Here is a 20,000-nt window from a genome sequence, read left to right as displayed (position 1 = left end):
AGGCTGAACAAGCCCAGCTCCCTCAGCCTGTCTTCATAGGGGAGGTGCTCCAGCCCTCTGATCATCTTTGTGGCTCTCCTCTGGACCCTCTCTAACAAATCCCTGTCCTTCCTGTTCTGGGGGCTCCAGACCTGGACACAGTACTCCAGATGGGGCCTCAGAGGAGCAGAGTAGAGAGGAACAATCACCTCCCTGTCCCTGCTGGCCACCCCTTTTCTGATGGAGCCCAGGATACCATTTGCTTTCCGAGCTGCAAGCACGCTGCTGGCTCATGTTAAGTTTTTCATCCACCAGGACCCCCAGGTCCTTCTCTGGAGAGCTGCTCTCAAGGACTGCTCCTTCCAGTCTGTATGGATGCCTGCAATTCCCCTGGCCCAAGTGCAAAACCTTGCACTTCACTATGTTGAACCTCCTTAGGTTTACCCAGACCCAACTTTCAAGTCTGTTGAGATTCCCCTTTTGCAGACCACTAAGGAACACAACCCTCCAACTACACGGAAGGAGACTATAATAACTACTGAAATTTAATACTCTAAATTTCCTCATCAGCTCTTCCTGTACTGAAAGCAAAGGAAGAGAAACAAACTCCTATTTCACCACATAACATAAAATCAAGTCAGTACTTTAGAGAACAGCTAACTTTTTATAAAGCCCTTTCTAATCATCTCTGCTCACCCTGAAAGACATTTATTTCACCATTTAGCAGCTTAAATGGTGGGGAAAAAAAAAAAAAGCTTAAAAGACTTCCATTGCTTTATTTTTAAAGGACCTGAAGGAAGATCTGCAGGCAAGATGCACTACCATGATGCTTATTACTTGTTGGCAGCTACCTAGAAATTCTTTATAAACAGCTGAACATCATTATCAATATGCACCTTTGGAAAACATGCCAGTAGTTACAACATGAGGCAACCAAAGTTGATACAGGGCCCTAAAAATCCGAGCTCACTGCAATAATCAGCAGCAGCACAAATGACACATTCTACAGGCTGGCAATGAACACAGTGAAAATTCTTTGCAATAAAATATGTGATCAACACTTAGATCAATATAATTTCACAGCACACAGTAGCAGATCAGATAGAAGGCACTGATGGATGAACAGGAACACAATTTGCCACTAAATTTAGTTTTCCTCATTTGTGACAGAGGAACTGAATATCACTTATAATCTCAGGTGTTCCTGGCCTAGGCAAGTCCATTACATGCCTCCATCCTTCCCACTGTGACTTTCTCCTACCATACACAAATTCCATATTTGTGAAGGCAGCTTTAAGTGGGCAAGATACAACAGTAACATCATGCCACTGATACTCTCAGAAAAATCCTGGAGAAGAAATTCTTAGGCAAACAAGGGCTTACTGCTTGTATTAAGCTAGATCCACTAGGAAGGAAGAACCTTATTTTGAAAGGTGTTCTAGCCAGCATACAGCCTTAGAGGAAAGCTTTATAGTAGAGTTTATTTAAGAGCTGCTTATACTAATGCCTCAAACTCTGGCAACACACAGTATTTACTTTTAGCTGACAACAGCTAGATGGAAATATCCTAACAAACACTAGAGCTAAGGCCTACATCAACGAAAGTTTTACTTACCAGAGTCCCAAGCATCCAGATGAGAAAGCACCCTGGGGTTTGAAACAAAAATCACTTTATTTCACAACCATTACTCTAAAGGGTTTTGTAAGGACATTAAAAAGCTTAAACAACCTTTCAAAGGTCTTTCAAAGGTAGCTAATGAAATTAAAGAAATCTACATTTGGTCACATTTACAATAAATTCCTAAGCTCTAGAAGCCTAGATATTTCAGATCATCCTGCAGTGACTACAAGGATTGTCATAAATGATCTTCAGCTGGACTCATCTTCGGAGCAAGATATCCAATCAGATACCAGATCAGCTATTTAAATGACACATCTAAACTCTTTCAACATTTCAACAAAGAAAGAAAGAGTAAATATACAAAACGATACCTACTTTTTGGCGTTTTCAAATATATTCCTTAAATATGCTGTGGCTTTTCTCTCTTCTGGCTGTTTTATAAATAAATAAAAATCCCAAAACGAATTAAGTTGAAGGTCAATTAAAATATTTCCTGATAAAATGCAGACAAGAAATGATGCTGACTTTCATTTCGAATGGAAGTAACACTTAGTGATTCTTCAAGCCACCTCCCAAATACCGATGCCCACAGACACACATAACTGACCCACCTAACAACACAGGTATTCTAAGTTCTGCTTTTGTTTACTTTCTCACATTAATTTCACAAAGTAAGAGCTACAGGCAACCACCTTATAAGTAAACGATTGCAAATCTTTGCACTTCTCATAATCAGATATCCATACTTTTATTCCTGTAGTAAAAAAACAAAAAACCTTTCTGTCTTTGGGTTTTAAAACATCCACTCTTCAGGAGCAGCTCTGGAGACTGCTTCAGTGCACACATACTTACCTCTTCCGAGAGATTACGCCATTCCCTCCTGAGCACATTATTGTGGTAATGCAAGTGTGGCTCTGCATACTTCACACTCTCCAAGTTTGAGTCGAGTTTCTCCCAGAAGCCTTTAGAGTTTTGGATCTGCAAAATATTGCAGGGAAACATAAGTACATTGTTGCACTGTTAAAATATCTATTAGAAATATTAGAAACTATTAGAAATATCTTATCACTATCCCACAAAGTAATTGGAAAGAACTGCAATAAATGTAGCTTCACTGTAATTGAAGGGAAAAGAAAATTAAAACAAAATCAGCTGCATTATTTTTTTTCCAATAGTTTTATTTCATTAATTTGTCAGCAGGAGTAGCACTTATCTACTTGAGCTCATGCCCGCAATGCACATATCTAGCTGCTTTATAATTCTATTAAATTACTGGGAAGACATGGGTACTTCTAGGTCCTATTTCATCTGATGTACTTCTGATAGCTGGTTTTGGGTGGGAAGAACTGCACTACTGATTACATTGGCTCTACTGTCCAGAGTTCCACTTGACTGTAAAAGGAGCTCAGGCACCTGACTCAGAACAGGAGCGTTTCCATTTGGTCAAATAAGCCCCAGTCTGGGTTTCTGTTCCATGACTCTGGCATCTGGATGGAGGCTTCCACTACCTTCAGTTTGCTCAAATACTTCAATTACCAACTCCCATTTGCCAGCCTCAAGTAACAGAGCCTTATCCTCAGAAAAGAAATAAAATCCCAACATTTCCACAGCAATTTCAAAGCCTTTGACTGTAAGGCTGGAATTAATTTAAACTCAACTGTAAACAAAGAGGAGGAAAAAAAAACTGAATAAACCCACACTGTCTTTCTGAGCTAGTTACTGAGCGGGTATAAAGATTGAGGCCACTGTTTATTAAGCAAGAGCAATGTGGTCATCGCTGAGGAAGAGATGAGATTAAGGCACTTCTTTGTGGCAGTTTTTTAAAACAACTGATAGTACCAACAGTTCTTGTCTCTTTTAAACACATTTATCTCCTCAATACACACATTACAGTATTGATATTTGAAGGCAGAAAGGTTTTTAAAACTACACAGTCCTCAGTATTCCTCTGACTTGCTAAAGCATACTGGATTTTGCTCTCTTCTCCAGTTTTCGACAATTACAATAACCTTAGAAAAAAACCTCAAAAGCCCTTCAAACCACTTCCTACCATGAAATACAATTAACCAAGGAAAATAAAATGCAGAGATTCAATTCTGCTAGCCACTTCTCTCTTGCTGCCAGAACTAACTGTTGTTTTATTGTTGTAAATGCAGCAGAAAAATAAATGTACTTTTTGCTCTATGTTATACTAAACAGCTGAAAACTAGGCATGCATATGGCACCACATGTTCACCCTGATGGAGGCAACTATCAGATCTACAACCCACTACAGCAGCATCTTGCCTATGTGCTACCTCTCAAAATTAGACAAATATCAAGAATACAGTGTAAGGATATCATCTAGTGACCAATTCATGCAATTGCAACAGCAACACCACAGCAAAACTGCTTTCAGACCACAGTGAATTTTATTTGATGTGTGATGGGGGAGGAAGTAATATAGCGTATTTCTTTAATACATTGACTCTGTAACAGAAGTGGTAAACTTTAGAATTAAAAACAGACACCACATTAAAAACAGACACTCACAACAGAAAACCTGCACTGAATTAGATCTTATTAAAGAGTCGAAAGTTTAAAATACAAGATTATTTTAAACCTGTTTGTTCTTGAGAATCATCAGTCCAGAAGCTGGAAAGAGAAGGTCCCTTTGTCTTAGCTGGTACTTATTTTGCAGACATCTCAAGAGTCTGAGTTAACACCTAAGCACCTTGAAGATACTGTACTATCATAAGTCAGTCAGGTCTTTCCAGTTTGCAATCCATGAAAACTTCCATGAAGCCTTTTTATAAGCAGTGCTGCTTCAGCTGGAGACAGAGCAGTCTGCTGTACATCAGTGAACACGGGCACATGTGCTCTCCTAAGGAACTGCATGGACATGTCTACCTAGCAGCAAAGGTACTCAGAGCCACGTAACTAAGCATTTAACTGCACTGACAACTACACTACAAAGCTTCACTCTTAGCCTCTGCGGCTCTCAGTCTGCTCTGATCTCTGTGACAACAGCTTGCACAATACATCTTTACTCTTCTAGACTTCCTCCCATTTTCTTCCCTTCTTTCTCCCACCCGTTTCTTCTCCCCTTCCCATCAAGCCTACTTGCACTTCTTTAAATTTGGTTTCTGTGCTCAAAGTTAAATATCAGGCTTGCATTAATCATAATCCTTATGTAAAGCTTTCTGACAATCTTATTCTGTCACCTCTTTAGAATCACAGAATCATTTGTGTTGGAAGAGACCATAAAAGGTCACCTACTCCAACTCCCCTGATCTCCTTATCACTTGATGAACAGGAACTTGTGATAAAAACACTTTCATCCAAATAACAAAACTTTTGTTGTGAATATTAATATAGACCTCCCAAAGGCTCTCAACAATTCATAGGCTTGAGGATACTAAAGAACTTCTCAGGTCAACAATTCATCACTGTTTCTCTGCAATACCAGAAGATCTGCTGTGAAAGAAATAATACTTGTATAGAACCAGATTCATCACCAACACCTGACTTCTGACAATGACTAAGTGAACCCACCAGCTATGGTGGCTCTGGAATACAATGCAGCCAAAGCATTAAGCCTTACCGTGTGTACTACCATAATTGTACTTAGTAGATAGAGCAATTTGCAGTCAAAAGTAGCAGGAAATACTTGTCTTTAGTTCAACTCTAACCTTTTAAATCTGTTTAGGTTTCAGACAAATAGGAAATGAGTTCCACAATCAGGAAGTATAGCTGCTAAAGGCATTTGCCCCCAGGGGCTTGAGGTTCAATCTCAGACAAATTAAGCACATACTAACTTTGACCTCAGCAACTGACAGGGATTATCTAGAAACAAAATTTCCCAAGATCTGATTCTCCCATGTGACCCACCTCTCAGGGCAGCCTTTCCAAGCAAAGCACACAAAGCCCAATTCCCTGATAGCAGTCACAGGAATCTGCAGCAGGACAGCTGTGGCACTGTTGAAGAGTGAGTGAGTAGGGGGGTAATTTCACCAATTTTGAAAGATATTATGAAAACTTAAGCTTTTTGAGCTAATTGCAAGGGTCAGGTAGGAAACAGTCTCTCACCTTTCTAAAGTGTTACAAGGAATAAAATTCTCATGTATCCAGAGTCTACTGCTGCATGCTGCCAGTACTGCTGGGTTCAAGCACTGACTCTTCACATTAGTCCCCCACGGCATGCTGCTTATTAAAAGCATCTTTCAGATCTTATGGGGAGCACTTAGGAAGATTTGAAATGTTTCTCCAAACTGGATCTGAGGCAGTGGAATGGAAGACAGGAAGAATCATTCATCTTGTTTTCAATGGAAAATAGAGTTTCCTACACATACAGCATGTGCTCTCCCCATCCAGCACAGCACCATTTCCACACAGTGTAGGAATTAGTCTAGATTTAGATAGCGAAAGCCCTGACATCGTTGCAATCACAGGATGCTTTGGACAAAAAGTCAGGTCATGAACCACTGGTACCAACAAGCAGCACTCTGAATTAACCCTCCAGCACATCAAAGTGGGGCTATGTAATCCTACATGTTCATCGTGTCGAGGTTGCCTCAATCTAACGAAGTCACAAATGAAGAGGTATCAATTAAATTTTAAAAGAATTAATTTTCGGAGAGCCTTCTCTGGTGAATGGAAAATTTCTATTCAGAATAGGCACATAAAAACCCCCACCATTTTGAGCTAGCAAACATCAGTGTGGCTAACCAACATCTTAGTAAACATATAAGCCATTTCAAACAGCAAGATTCTGCTCACTTCTATTTTTGCACAGAGCTGTGGTGACACTACTTCATTAGTATTTAGCCTACACCCACCACCACCATCATCTGTTTTTCCTCCCCACCCCCAAGAAAAGCAGCTCATAACCTGCAAATATGAGCAACGGTGGTTTTGTACTAGAATTTACCTCTAACACAGGTAGAGAAATAATGTCTGTTGCACATGCTACTCCAGGGATAACCTATTAATAGAAATGATAGGATATAAATAATTTCACACAGTACATGCACCTGTATATATATATACACAAGTGAATATCCATTACTTGTTTCCTTTGCAAAATCATCTAGTTAGCTAAAACTGTACATTTAGTTTGCCAAAAAGAAGACAGGAAGATATGTCTCTCATTTATCCCATCTAGAAAAAGATAAAACTAGAACAGTTATAGACCAAGAAAAATCAAGTTTTCTACTTGTTGTGTCATTTGCTCTTGCCTAAAGTTACCTACCTTAACTTTAGTGATGCTGGTTGCCTTGGAAGCAACTTCAGGATTTTGCTGGACAAGCATGTTGTGTATTCATTATAAGCTTAACAAAATCATCCCTAAATTAGTATTTCATTACGAAAACTGATAAATTTAATTATCCATTCCATTATGGCAGCTCCTCTCATTTCATAAATGCTGTTTTTTGTTGACAAAATGCAGGATTCATGAAAAACATCACTGGGGTTAAGACTTGACAATATAAAATGTGCATAAAACACAAATGTGAATTCAGACCATGTCTAAGAAAAGGTGATGTATACAAGTAAATTACAGGTTTTATTAAAGCAGGAAAAAAAACAAAAAAACAGCTGTTGTCTTACCCCAGTCCAGTCAAGCAGTGATGTGTAGGGCAAGAGTTTATCCAGGTTGTTGGTTTCTGGACACATTCTGCAATACAGGGAGGCTGAATGCAACATAAAAAGATTTAGAAGGGTGAGATTTCTATGAACTACCAGTTATCAAGAAGAAGCTTCATAGTCAATTCCTTATCTATGTAACACTTGTTCAGGGACCAGCCCTGCAGTCGTCTCTGAAACAGCTTCCTTCATGGTGGAACTCATCCCATTCTCTGCACAAAAGGAGGAAGGGAAGTCCAGATGGCTGCAGGGCCCAGTCAGCTGCTTGGCTACAGCTCAGCACTGCAGGGGTTCTTTGTATGTGGGCTCAAGGCACACAATATACACACTAGATAGGCTGACAAATCAGCTATTACAGGAGAATGCCATGATATGCCAAATCCTTATGAAAAAAATGGTTTGGGCTGGGCTGGAAGAGATTTGTTCCTCCTCTCCAATCCCAGTTATTTACACCCCAGATACCAGACATAAGCCAGATGGAGAATTCACTCTCCAGTGACCTTAAATTTTGATAAATCTATTTGCATCACTAGACAGAAAAATGCACTTGAAAAGTTATACTACCATTCTCATTTTGAGAGGATGCATAACCTTCTAAACTACTGAAATTGCCTCCAACACCACAACATGCAGGTCAGCTAATGTAGATCATAACAAACAAATTGGAAGAGAATCAGTTTATGGCACCGTGGCTTCTCCTTAAGTCATAATTAGGTTACGCAGGAAAAGTTAGTATACAGGAAAAGGAATACCTTACCAATGATAAATTCCTGAATAGGATCAAAAGAATGACACGTTGATAGGTTCTCAGAAAGCCACCAAATAATCTGTCAGAATGAGAACAGAGGAAATGTTCACATTTCTCTGTTAAGCTAAGTAAGGGACTTGAAATGGACTGCAGAAACCTTGGTTTCATTACTAACACATTGCATGAAGTCATGAGATAAACGTTTTCATGTCAGCTTTGACCAATAAAGCACCTTGGGTAGTCTAGGTGACGAGCCCTTGGCACCAGCAAAAGGTACACATGAATGAGAATTTTTCTTCTTTCACTGATATCATAACCCTGACCCAATGACTGAGACCATCAGTCACTAAAAGAACTCAGCAAAAATTCTTTCCCCACCTTCATTTCCAAGTCTGTTGTACTTCTGACACACAGAAGAGCACAATGCAGAGCTGCCAACCTCTCACTGTCTCGTTTGCTGTTCTGCAGGAACTTCAGTAAGGCACTGTCACTGATGCTCACTGCATACATTCTTCCTATGCAGCAATCCAAAACTGTTGACACGAGTGGGGACTGGATGGAGCAGTTTGGCAACATGTCAATTCTTGCATCCTCACCTGGATAACATAGGTTTGAGAAGAAAAAGGACTAAAAATATAAAATTTGCCTGCTACCATTATTTCTCTCAAGAATCCCAGATCCCCAACAGTAAGAAACAGTTTGCTTCTTGCTCTAATTGGCTGATATTGTGCTAGAGAGAAGATGGAATAGTTCTGGCTAGGTAAAGGAACTAAATCAGGAGCCTAGTCCACATTCAATCCTTTATTTCCCTGCTGCTGAAGTGGAGATGCACAGGTTTGAGGCTCACAACCCAGTCATAACAGAAATCGGAGTACACAGAATAGAACAGAGTAGGGTACAGGGTTACTAAAAGGGATACAGTAGAATTGGCACTTAAGCACAGTTCAGAACTGCCTAAATTCAGCATCATAATATAACCATGTGCTGGTGGACTGCTTACTATGCTTCCCAGTGGCCAGAACAGAAAAGTTCTGCACTGCAATTACTTAATGAACTATCAGACAAAGCCACTTCACTTATGCTAGCTCCAAGGTTCACCAACACAGCACTATAAAGTAGGTTTACAGACCTTATTCATCAGAGGGACTGGGCCCACCACGCAATAGTCATGCTTTGTACTCATCTCTAGCAGAATACTTTTTAATCAAGTATTTACAAGTAGTAGCTCCATTTGATACCCTTGTGCCAGTCCCCATTACTTACCTTTCATTCACCCAACTAGAAGAATGGATTTCTGTTTCCAAAAAAAGTCCTCCATTTCCAAAAATAACCCACTTCCCATAAAGATATGTTTATTGGAAGTGAAATAACATGCCTCTCAGATGAGACTCTAAATCCAATTGCATCAGCCTGATCAGGTGAAGGAAACACAGATTTCCTTTCCCCACATCCTCCAAACACACACATTTAGAGCAACTCAATTGGAGGAAGGAAATGTAAAATCAAATTTACATCTCCATGTGAAATTTGAGAACAGCAGAGGACTGAGAATCATGTGCAAAGATGGGGGAAGGGAAACTATGCAACTAAAGCAAAGAATTTCTAATTCAGTGAAAGGTCTCCTTCCATTTCATAATCAGCAAGAAGTATGTAATCGATGAATTATGAAATGTCATTTCAGAAACACTTTTTAAAATAGAAAGTGGCAGAATGTCAGTCAGTCGTTTGTCAGTCTCCCTTTTTCAGAATACTGTGTAATAAAGCAAGCCTTGACCAAATGCAACTTCCCTATAAAGAGATTTTAATAAGTTTCCTCTAATGCAATAAAACTTCACATAGCAGTCGTACTATACCTGTCAGAAATAAACTATAGCACAGCAGGTCAGGATGCTGAATATTCAGAAGGTGCAGGAAGTGTCCAGGCAAATAAGCAGCCACATAATAGTCTGTTTAAAGAAATCAGAGCGGTCAATTTAGCACTTAGCTTCTTAAAACAAACAAGTGAATGTTTCACTTGATTCTCATCTTAGCCCATTTCTCCTTTATGGATTGATTACATCTAGGAAATACGAAAGAAATTAATTAGAAGCTGCTGTTGTATTAACACAGGAAATACTAGCAATACATTCAGACTTTCAAGGGAGGTTTCAAGAGGCTTAAAACACTCAAGAACTCAGCAGCTGATCTCCTGAGCAGAAGTTGAATCAGTTTCAAAGGAAGATGCTTACTAACAGTGAGGTAGTGCAATATCAAATGCCAAGTAATGTAATTACCTAAGAAAGAAAAAAAAAGCCTTTTCTTCTAGAAAAAGTTTAGTCCTTTGTCTCCCCTACTGAGGACAGACAATAACAAGCAGGGAAGTAACATGAGTAGCTTACCAAGATTCAAAAAGGCCACTTCCTTCAATTGAGGAGTTTCTGGTCTTTCTAAAGAAACTGTAAAAGTTTTGCTAAACCCTGTGAAAAATAAATAAATAAATGGAAACAAGAAACACCATCTGTTACAAGCCAAGTATATAGAACTTCATAGATTGAAATTTCAGCAGTCAATATACCCAAACAGTGATATTTTAAGACTGTTTTACAGGCTTATCTGCACAGATGGATTTATTTCATACTAAACAGAGTTGCTGTATTCTTAGTAGACATTCACCCACACAACACAGTTCTCTGGAATGAGGAAACTGGCCACACAATGAACAGCCTATATTCCTGCTTAAAGAACCATCCCAACCCAGAGCAAACCTGTGTAAGGATACCACCCTCTGCAAACAAACAAAACCCATCAACAACAACAACAAAAAACCCACCACCAAATACTTCAAATAGTTGAGCTTCACATTTTGGTGACCTTTCAATTGTTTTAAAAAATTTCCAGTTTGATCATGTTTTATTGCTATAGTTTACTTAAGATTTGTTTAAACATATGCGAATTTCAAACCTTCCTTGATTGCATGGGCTTTTCATCAGCACAACCATTTATTTTATTCTAGGCTTGCACCAAACTTCCTCTGGCATCCAGTAGGAATGAGATACATCTCTTCCACTTCCTCAGTCTCTCAAAAAAGTTAGAGATTAAAACAGTCAAAGAGAAAATGACTGATCTCCATGCAGTGACATCCTAAACGCTGAATGATGTCATGATCAGGATGCTACTAAATACTGCATGAAAGTTCAGGGTCCACAGTTTACAGAACCATCAAGAAAAAATATGAAAATTATCAAGGAGACAGATTTTTATTCCTGATCATAGTACAGAAATATGCTTACTCTCTGCTGAAGAAAAAAAAAAAAAAGTGAGATCTCCAAGACCAACACTGACGCTAAATGTGAAGGGTTTTCTAAGAAAAATAGGTTTTCATACAAGATGCCAACTGAAGTTTGCTTACCTCACCACCCTGTTCTGCTGCTTGCCAGCCTGAACACACATGCAAACCACTGCAGAACTGTGGCATCACTTCTGTTTTCATGCTACAACAAGAAACTGAGGGTACACCTGTGGGGGCAGCATCCTCCCCCCAGCCCTCCCTGACCTTTTACTCATCACCCTGCTCAGATGACAATCATCAGCAGTGTCTGTGATGGAGGTGTGTGGTCGTGACCGCTGAACCAGGCTCAGGGTGGCTCTGTGGGAAACAGCAGACACTCACCACACACGGCTGGTATGCAGATAGGACTGGTAGTCAGATATCTTACTCCCTGAACAAGAGACAGCCCCGAGCTTATTAAGCAATCCCTGCACATCCGCATGCCAGGATCTTCCCCTGGAGGCAGGGATGCCTCTCAAGGTCACTCCTCAAGATCAAGAGATTCCTTGCCACAGATACGGATGACCAATAGCCAGCTTTTGAAACTTCAATTTTGAAAGACTGATAGACTTATCTGCTAATAGCTTGCTAACTCGCTACTCAGTATTGAATGATATGAAGGAGTTATTGCACATATAATGGGAGGTGATTCTTCCCCTCTACTTGGCCCTGTTGAGATCACATCTGGACTACTCTGTCCAGTTTTGGGCTCCTCAGTTCAAAAAAGACAAGAATGTCCTAGAAGGAGTCCAGTGGAGAGCCACAAAGATGACCAAGGGCCTGAAGCATCTCCCTCACGAGGAATGACTGAGTAACCTGGGTATGTTCAGCCTGGGGAAAAGACAATGGAGGGGGATCTAATTGATGTTTATAAATATCTGATGGGAGGTGGGAGATAAACGAATGAGGGGAGGATCTCCTCAGAGCTGCATAGCAATAGGACAAGTACTAACGGCCTAAAACTTGAAGATATAATGCTTTAGACATAAACAATTGGCCAGATGGTCCATCCTAAACCTTGAGACTCAACAGGAGGGTTTTCCCTACAGTTTTGTCAGACTTTGTTCTCTGTTCAGTACATTATCAAGTAACCTTGTTATCACAAATTTGTTCAGTTGAAAAAGCTGCTCTGTTAAATCACTACTTAGGGTAACATTCATCAGCACATTGCTGCATCTCTCCTACAAGTGAAGTGTATAGCCTCACCTGCAACGCCTCCTCCAGGTGAAAGAGGAAAGCTTCCAGAACAGACTAAAATAACTTATGTTTTCAAAATGCTCTAGTATTCTGCTGCTTGTACACATCACCTCAAGAGCAGTCTTATAAATCCCTTTCATGACTGGTGATTCCTACATGAATCTACAAACAACTCTGCACCAACAACTCCATTTCACGAAGATCATTTCAGATGCAGCTGGTCAGCACTGCAGTTATTTATCCTCACTCTGTTCCCAATACAGATACAGATGTAAAAAGGGCCGTGATTGACTCCAAGCAGTGCAATGCCCCTTCAGCTACACGTGAAGGACATATACCTGAAGAGGCCAGTCCTTCACAGGAGATAAGCAGCAGCAATAATGCAGAGTACCGTCACACAAAAAATGGACTGTTCCAATTCGTTAATGCCTTCAAGAACCAAAAAATGCAGTTTGCCCAATCCCACAACATTCCAGCAGCAAAGTGACGTGTTAGAGGAACCAACGACGGAAAGTTTCCTCACACAAGAGAGCAGAAACTTAAAGTAAAGCAGAAGAAGCATGTTTTCACTTGAACGTGGTTACCCCATACTATGCAGCTTCTCACTCGAGATATCATCCACCTCTGTCCTCAAATGAGAAAGAAATCTTGCCAATCAGAAGTTTCACGCTCTGATCAGAACGTTATTATTTTCAAGGAAAAAGACAGATTTTAAAATTAAGAGCTGAAATACCACTTACATAGCTACCATTCTTAAAACCAGTGGGTGTTGCACCTCTTGCTGTGAAAATGACATGCTGAACTAGAACTCTAAACCCACATTCAAGCTAAGAGCTGCTGGTTCTGTTTCCCATACAAATGCCTCTAGGCATCAGTACAACACACCTGCAGCCCCCACAGATTTCACTGATGTTGTTTGTGCTCAGCATGTCAAAAAATCTGGCTAGAAGTAAGGCACCCAACTAATAACCACTCATGAAGTCACTGGTTTGAAGCTATTAGCTCAGCATCAGGCAGGAAGTCTGCAGCAGGAAAGATGAGTCTGCAGACAAACGCAGCTGCAGTCTCTAAAACATCAGCTACAGCAGTTTATTGTCTGCAGATTTCAGTGGTCGTTTCGCAAGGCATTCTGCCACTCTTTCAGCAAAATGTCATTCTCCAAAACAAAGTAAGTATAAATTAACAAGTCAATTTTACCTTTATGTAAAAAATACACGGAGTATGTTATTTCCCCAGGAATATCCAAAGCGAGACTCCAACACACACACAGTCCTCCTAAAAAGACAAAAAGGAAAAGGAAATTGACTGGTCCACTGTCCACAGTGGACAAAACTAAAGCAAGACTGTTTCAATTTAGAAACTAACAATAACAACCTCTCAAAAAAGTAACAGTTACAGAAATATAGACCACGTATCTCTAAGCATCACTTACCTAGTGAAACACAGTAAGGGAGAAGAGAGGAGGCAGAGTGGCACAACGGAATTCAGAGTTCTGACATGACAAGTTCTTTTTAGAAGTGGCATATTTTTAGACCTTGTCAGTAGAAACCTTGCTTGCAGCCAGAACATTGACCAAGCTTTTCTCTCCACAGCCTGCCTTAATATCTAAATATTTTCTGTTAAAGGACTGTCAAATATGCATGGAACACAGCAAAACACAATTTGTTTACTTTCCAATCAGTAGTTCTATGTTGGCAGCAGCATGGCACGTTAGTAGAGCTTTCTGACTAAAAATCATTGGCACTTCTTCCCTTTCCAATACAAAAAGTTTTTACTTTCTTTTTATTTATTTCTTTTTTAGGGAAAAAGTCAAAGTTTGTCTCAATTTTATTTCAGTCAGCATTTCAGTACAGTACTCCGTGCAGGATCGGTTCCCTCTACTCCATCCACCTTAATTCCACATCAGACTGACAGACTGTTTTGATTCCATTGGCTGGTAGCCCTTCATCCACCTCTTATGAAAACTTTAATCAGCTGTCACCAATGCTTGGCAAGCTGCTTTGGCATTCGTACCAGAAACAGCTTCTTAACCACATTATCCCAATACAGCTGGGAAAGAGAACTATAACTGTTGGCTCTTTTACCTTTGCTGAAAGTTTATGACTTAGGACAAAATAAATAAATAAAATTAACAACAAACAAATACAATTTTGTGAAAAATAAAGGCTTGTATATACAAGGAATACACACATGCACACAAGAAAAGCACAAGAAAGAAAAAGCACAAGTACAGAAGCACAGTTACCAAGGTATTCTATTGGATAAATGCCTAGTACTTCAGACTGCAGAAGTACACCACACTTCTAGAGAAGGTAAATCCTTTCCTGAGGTGTCATTTTTTTATTCTTACCTGACTGAATATTGTTGGGAAGCTTGATACAGTTTTGCTTGGATGTTTGAGTCATTTAAATGGACAGGGCATGCTGCCAGAGCACTTGGCATTTCTCAGAGAATGCATAATTTTTAAAATAGCAGCATCAGGACTTATGGGGAAGACTGGAAAAACTCCAGCAATCCACAATGCTGATTTATTACCAACAGTTCCCTTCCAACTGCAAATGTCTTTCTTCCATGCAGAAGGCTACTGTATACATTGTTCTCTAAATTGTACAGCAATTGTGTGAGTCAATTTGTTCAGACTGAAGTGTCAGTGAGTGTACATGCAAGTTGATCACAAAAGAGTGGCTATGGCCAACTGTTAATGAGATGTATATATTCAATACCAGGATACTGGTGAAATATCAATAAGTTGAACTACAAACAATAGGAAATACCAAATGGTGCTTTATTAACACAGATGAAAACATAAACAACTCAGATCAGCAACTGTCCAAGCAGTATTACATCTGATACTGTCCTGACAGTCCTATTAGTGCAGTCAAAGATTGAGAACATGAGAGAAATTCCTTTCTTACCCTTACCAGTGATCTCTGCAAATGAGAGTTGGGGTGTGTTGATGCAGGAAAGGCTTGTTTTGTTATCCTATTGCATCTCTACGGTTAAAGCTTTCTGCCTTTGCATAACTAAGTCTCCTATACTATCAACTTCAAAATCCTTTGCAAACAGATGAGCCACAATATTAGAAGACTCACGTGAAGGCATACTTGGACAGACTCACATCTCAGAAATAAAGGGGAAAATAACTCAATCACAACAAAGGAAAAAGGAGTGTTTAAGGCTTTAGGTAGCAGCGAGTTACTGCACTTGGCAGTATTAAGAAAACAACAATTACAGCTCTGCCATTTCAGAAGCAAACATGATACCACTGAAACAGCAAGTGTCACACAAAGAACACACGAAGACAGATAGTTTTCTGTAGGAACCTTAACTTCAAATTCGTGATTCTGGTTCACGCAGAACAGATGTAAGGCTGTAAGAATTTCTCAGCATGGCATTCGAGCTCCACAAGTCGAAGACAATGCTGCACTTGCACATTGCTTAGTCGTACTGGCACAGGAGTGACTTGCTTTGCCTAACTTCAGCCATCCATCAGCTCTCATCTAGACTTCCACTACACAGCTAATGAAGAAATATGGATAGAAGCAACCATACTCCAGAGACGCCTATTTCTCTCCTTAATTACAGTCCAGATGCTTAGCTTTTAGGCAGGTAAATTTCGGTGAGAGCAATTCTCAGTTTATGCCATCTTACTTCCTGCATTGTTTTCCGAACCAAACAAATTCAATTGAAAGGTACTTCTACAGTGTTAAAAGAAAACTTTACAGTCCAGTGCTGTTTAAATAACAATTGAACTCTGAACATACAAAGGTAATTTTGAGATCAGAATTGCCTTATCTCAGCTGATCTGGAAGTACACAGGAGATCTTATCTGGAGACATTTTGTCTTGTGCGTGCTAAGGAACAGAGCTACTTTTCTGTTACTGCAGAAGTTTGAGAAAGAAAGAATGATTTAATTCAGAGGTCAACTTGGTGGTGCTCAATAACAATTAAAAGGGAAATTACACTGAGTATTTCATTATGAAGCTATGCCAATTATTTTCAGCCAAGGATATCTAAATGATACAAATAGGGATATCAGCATTAACAGTTGAAGCATGCTAGCAGCTCCACAGAAGGCACAGTTTGTGCCTCAAAGAGCCTGCAGTCATCTTGTAAGCTACCAGAAATGAGAAATACAAAAGGGAACTTCAGTGTGATTACCCACACTGTCCTTCAACAACTAGATATGGTCTGAGTATCAAAACCATTTTTTTTAAATTGTCATTACTCAAAATGAATTGTACAACGTAATCCTCACTTTCAAACAACATTCAGCAAAGAGCCAAACACAATGAAGTGATTCAGTAGATGTAACTGTCAAATTATGTTTTACATTAAGCACAATGTTCAGCCTGTGAAAGGTTTCACAAAGAACTTAAATACGGCGTTGTCTGATGGAAAAAAAAAAAAGCCTTTTACTTCAGGGTAATCAAATAATAGACTAGAGGGAAGAAGACTGAATTTCATCCTGATCTAAAAGGTAGTGCTTGAATCTAAAATAACCTTAGCAAACCGCAGCTTGAAAAGGAAACACGAACACACAAATCAATAACTTCTTCCATTATTGTACGTGCAGTCTGTACATGAAATGCAACTGAAAAATACTTTGTCTTGCTAACAGAACAAAATTAACCTAACCTGTGTTTGGTAAATGGAAATGTGGTTTTCTCTTACCTCTAATTCCTCCCCTCTAATCTTTTTAACTGTATCATCTGCCTTTGTATGAAAAAAGGAAACCGTATTTCACTTCATTTGCATTGATAGGCACTTCAGTACAGCCTCAGCAATTCACCAGCATAAAAGTATCCTTAAAAAGCAAGATGTGAAAGCATTTCTGCAACACATCGCACCTCTAGATTACTCTGCAGACCATTTAAAGGTTAATCATATACCATCTCCGCTTGGCCGTGTGGTCTAATTTAGAAATTGAAATTGCAGGCAGCTGTGGTGAACAGATATCTCTTGAGTCCACTATTTAATTAAAAAAAAAACACCAACTCATAAACATGCATTAGGATGCAGGCAGAGTCCTAAATCCTAAAGGCTTCAGGAACACCACAACATTCACATATTAAACCATTAAGCATAATGTTCTAAGTTTAGTATCACATGCTTGGACCTGTTTTGCTGTATGGACACACTACATCAGCTTTTTGGAGCTAGGCTACCAGAAAATTTCTGGATGATTTCTTTATGATTAGTGATTGTTAGTGACCAAGTTAGTCTCCAGTTCAACTTGCCATGAAGTTTTCAGAGGATAAATAAACTCAACAACAACAAAGTAATGCACAATTGTTGCCTTCTCCCCAGTTTTCTGTCAGGCATAATCTAAGGAGTAAACAAGTCTCACACTTGCAAAAAAAAAAAAGAAAAAAAGAAAAAATGTATAATGCTTTACAAAGAAACTTGTAGTTATCAATTATGATTACACTATATAACAATTACACGTGGAGATGACCATAATATCACAAAATTTGCACTTATTCATTACCTGCTTTACTTGTAAAAACCTGAAGATTCAAAGACTTGGATGCAACATCTTGGTCTTTACAGTCGTCATATCCAAAATTCACAAATCTAGGAGCAAATAAAGATCACTACATAAATCAGTCCTTCATCCAAAGGGATTTATCACAACAATGAGACCATGAGAACAGTCATAATGTAATGAAAACGTATTAATTGAATTATAATCAAACATTGTCTAATGAAAGTCAAATCAGGCTTCAACCAACGATCTCAGTGTTGCCAGAAATGAGAATCGTAAGGTTGCACTGTAGTCGAAAATATTTTTAATACAACTGCATGCTTTCATATTCAGTTACTGCAGTATAATCCAACTATTATTCCTATGCTTGAAATGTAAGTTAGTTCTGACGAAGCATCCAAAATCTAGTAACTCAGAGTGCCTGAGAATTCAGAAGGTTTTGCAGCCCAACTGCACCATTCTTGTACCTCTCAAGCTACATTTAAATCTGCAAATAAGCACACCAATTTCAGTGGGTGTACTTGAAAAGAAAAGGATAAAATCATGCTCACAGAGAATGTTATGGTAACATAGGATCCTTTTCAATCTTGTGCTGGCTGTACTTTAATGGCTTTTCATGGAATAACAGAAAATCCCAAGTTGGAAAAGACCCACAAAGATCATCAAGCCAAATTTCTGGCTTCACACAGACCTACCTAAGAATCAAACCCTACGTTTGTGAGGGTAGTCCAAACACTCCTTGAATTCCAGCAGCTTGGGGCCGTGACCACTGCCCTGGAAAGCCCATTCCTGAGCCTGAACACCCACTGCAGAACTTTTTCCGAATATCCAGTCTGAACCTCCTCCCCTACTGCAGTTCCATGATGTTCCCATTTTCATATCTTTGAAAGAAACAAGTATCATGTTTCCCATGGAACATGCAATAGAAAACTGCAGTCCATCTGCTTTGTTGGTTTTTATTTTTGTTGGGGATTTCGGGGTTTTTTGATTGGTTTGGTTTCCCTCTGCCCCTCCCAAAATGATTTTGCTTCTATATGGATATTTATACCTTTCTGCAAGAACTTAAATATATTTATATATACACACATATATATGTATTTACGTATAAAACCACATGCATATACATAGTATTGAAGCTCTTACAAGACTTGAACTTTTTTCAGTTCTAACTGCAAAATATATAGTACTCATTCAGGGCAACCTACTGCAGCAGCACTACTGAGCTTTCTGAGATGCTCTGTTCAGGATGTAAGACCTTCAGTTACTGACATCTGAACTTGTAGCTTTCACCTCCATTTTTACTGATGAAGAAACACAGGCCCTTCTGAAACATAAATTCAGCTGCATGTAGAAAGATGAGAATGAGATGAGTATGACTGAGTGATACTCTGACTAGATCTTCTTCACTTCAAAGGAAGCTTCAAGGAGACCAGCTCAGATGCACCCATGTGCACTGCAGACATAGACAGAATCAGAAGTGTTTTTAGCCTTTGGAACTGCAGGCTGCTTGGAAATAGCACGCTGGAGAATAAAAAGAACACAGGTACTGCCTCGTGGACAACAAAAAGGAGCTACCAATCTGGTTAACTCCCCAGTAAAACATGTAACAAAACAATTAAAAGAGAGAGTTTCCCTTGACAGGAATCTCAGCATCACTAATACAGCACGTCCAAGAATGAAGCAAATCCCTTTAAATAGGCATCAAACACTCAGAGAAAGGACTCTTTAGCCTATGGCTAACTCTCCAGAAAAATTATTCTCAAAAATAGTACCAAAAAGCCAGTCGAGGGCAGAATTATATTTCACTGCTATCCTTGGGGAAAATACGAGGTTCGGAGGTTTGGACAGCATTCCTATAATTGTTATGTACCAGTCCCACACAGCTAACTCCAAACACAGATACATGGCTCTAACACTAAATTTACCAAGGTTTATGAAGTATTAGACCATACATTAAAAGGAAAACAAAACAAAAAACGCCTTACTTTACTCGTTTGTCATTTACAGAAATATCCAGTTGTGATTCCAGCTGTTA

At 39.3% G+C, this 20,000-nt stretch overlaps 1 protein-coding gene across 1 annotated transcript; it reads right to left on the bottom strand.

The window, feature by feature from the left end:
* Positions 1–342: 342 nt before the first annotated feature.
* On the bottom strand, positions 343–19,988 carry LOC100543395 (gamma-secretase-activating protein). Its single transcript, XM_010726094.3, has 12 exons — positions 19,951–19,988; positions 17,969–18,054; positions 13,675–13,752; positions 10,352–10,429; positions 9,827–9,919; positions 8,352–8,569; positions 7,983–8,052; positions 7,190–7,272; positions 6,510–6,563; positions 2,453–2,578; positions 1,976–2,031; positions 343–1,626 (listed from the first exon to the last, which is right to left on the bottom strand). Exons 6-12 carry the CDS (start codon positions 8,547–8,549, stop codon positions 1,587–1,589), a joined length of 627 nt encoding a protein of 208 aa, XP_010724396.1. The 5' UTR covers positions 8,550–8,569; positions 9,827–9,919; positions 10,352–10,429; positions 13,675–13,752; positions 17,969–18,054; positions 19,951–19,988; the 3' UTR covers positions 343–1,586.
* Positions 19,989–20,000: the final 12 nt, after the last annotated feature.

Source organism: Meleagris gallopavo, chromosome 1 (assembly GCF_000146605.3).
Source record: "Meleagris gallopavo isolate NT-WF06-2002-E0010 breed Aviagen turkey brand Nicholas breeding stock chromosome 1, Turkey_5.1, whole genome shotgun sequence".
NCBI lineage: Eukaryota > Metazoa > Chordata > Aves > Galliformes > Phasianidae > Meleagris > Meleagris gallopavo.
Note: the sequence above shows the minus strand (reverse complement) of the source record. Positions and strands in the feature narration are given on the sequence as shown.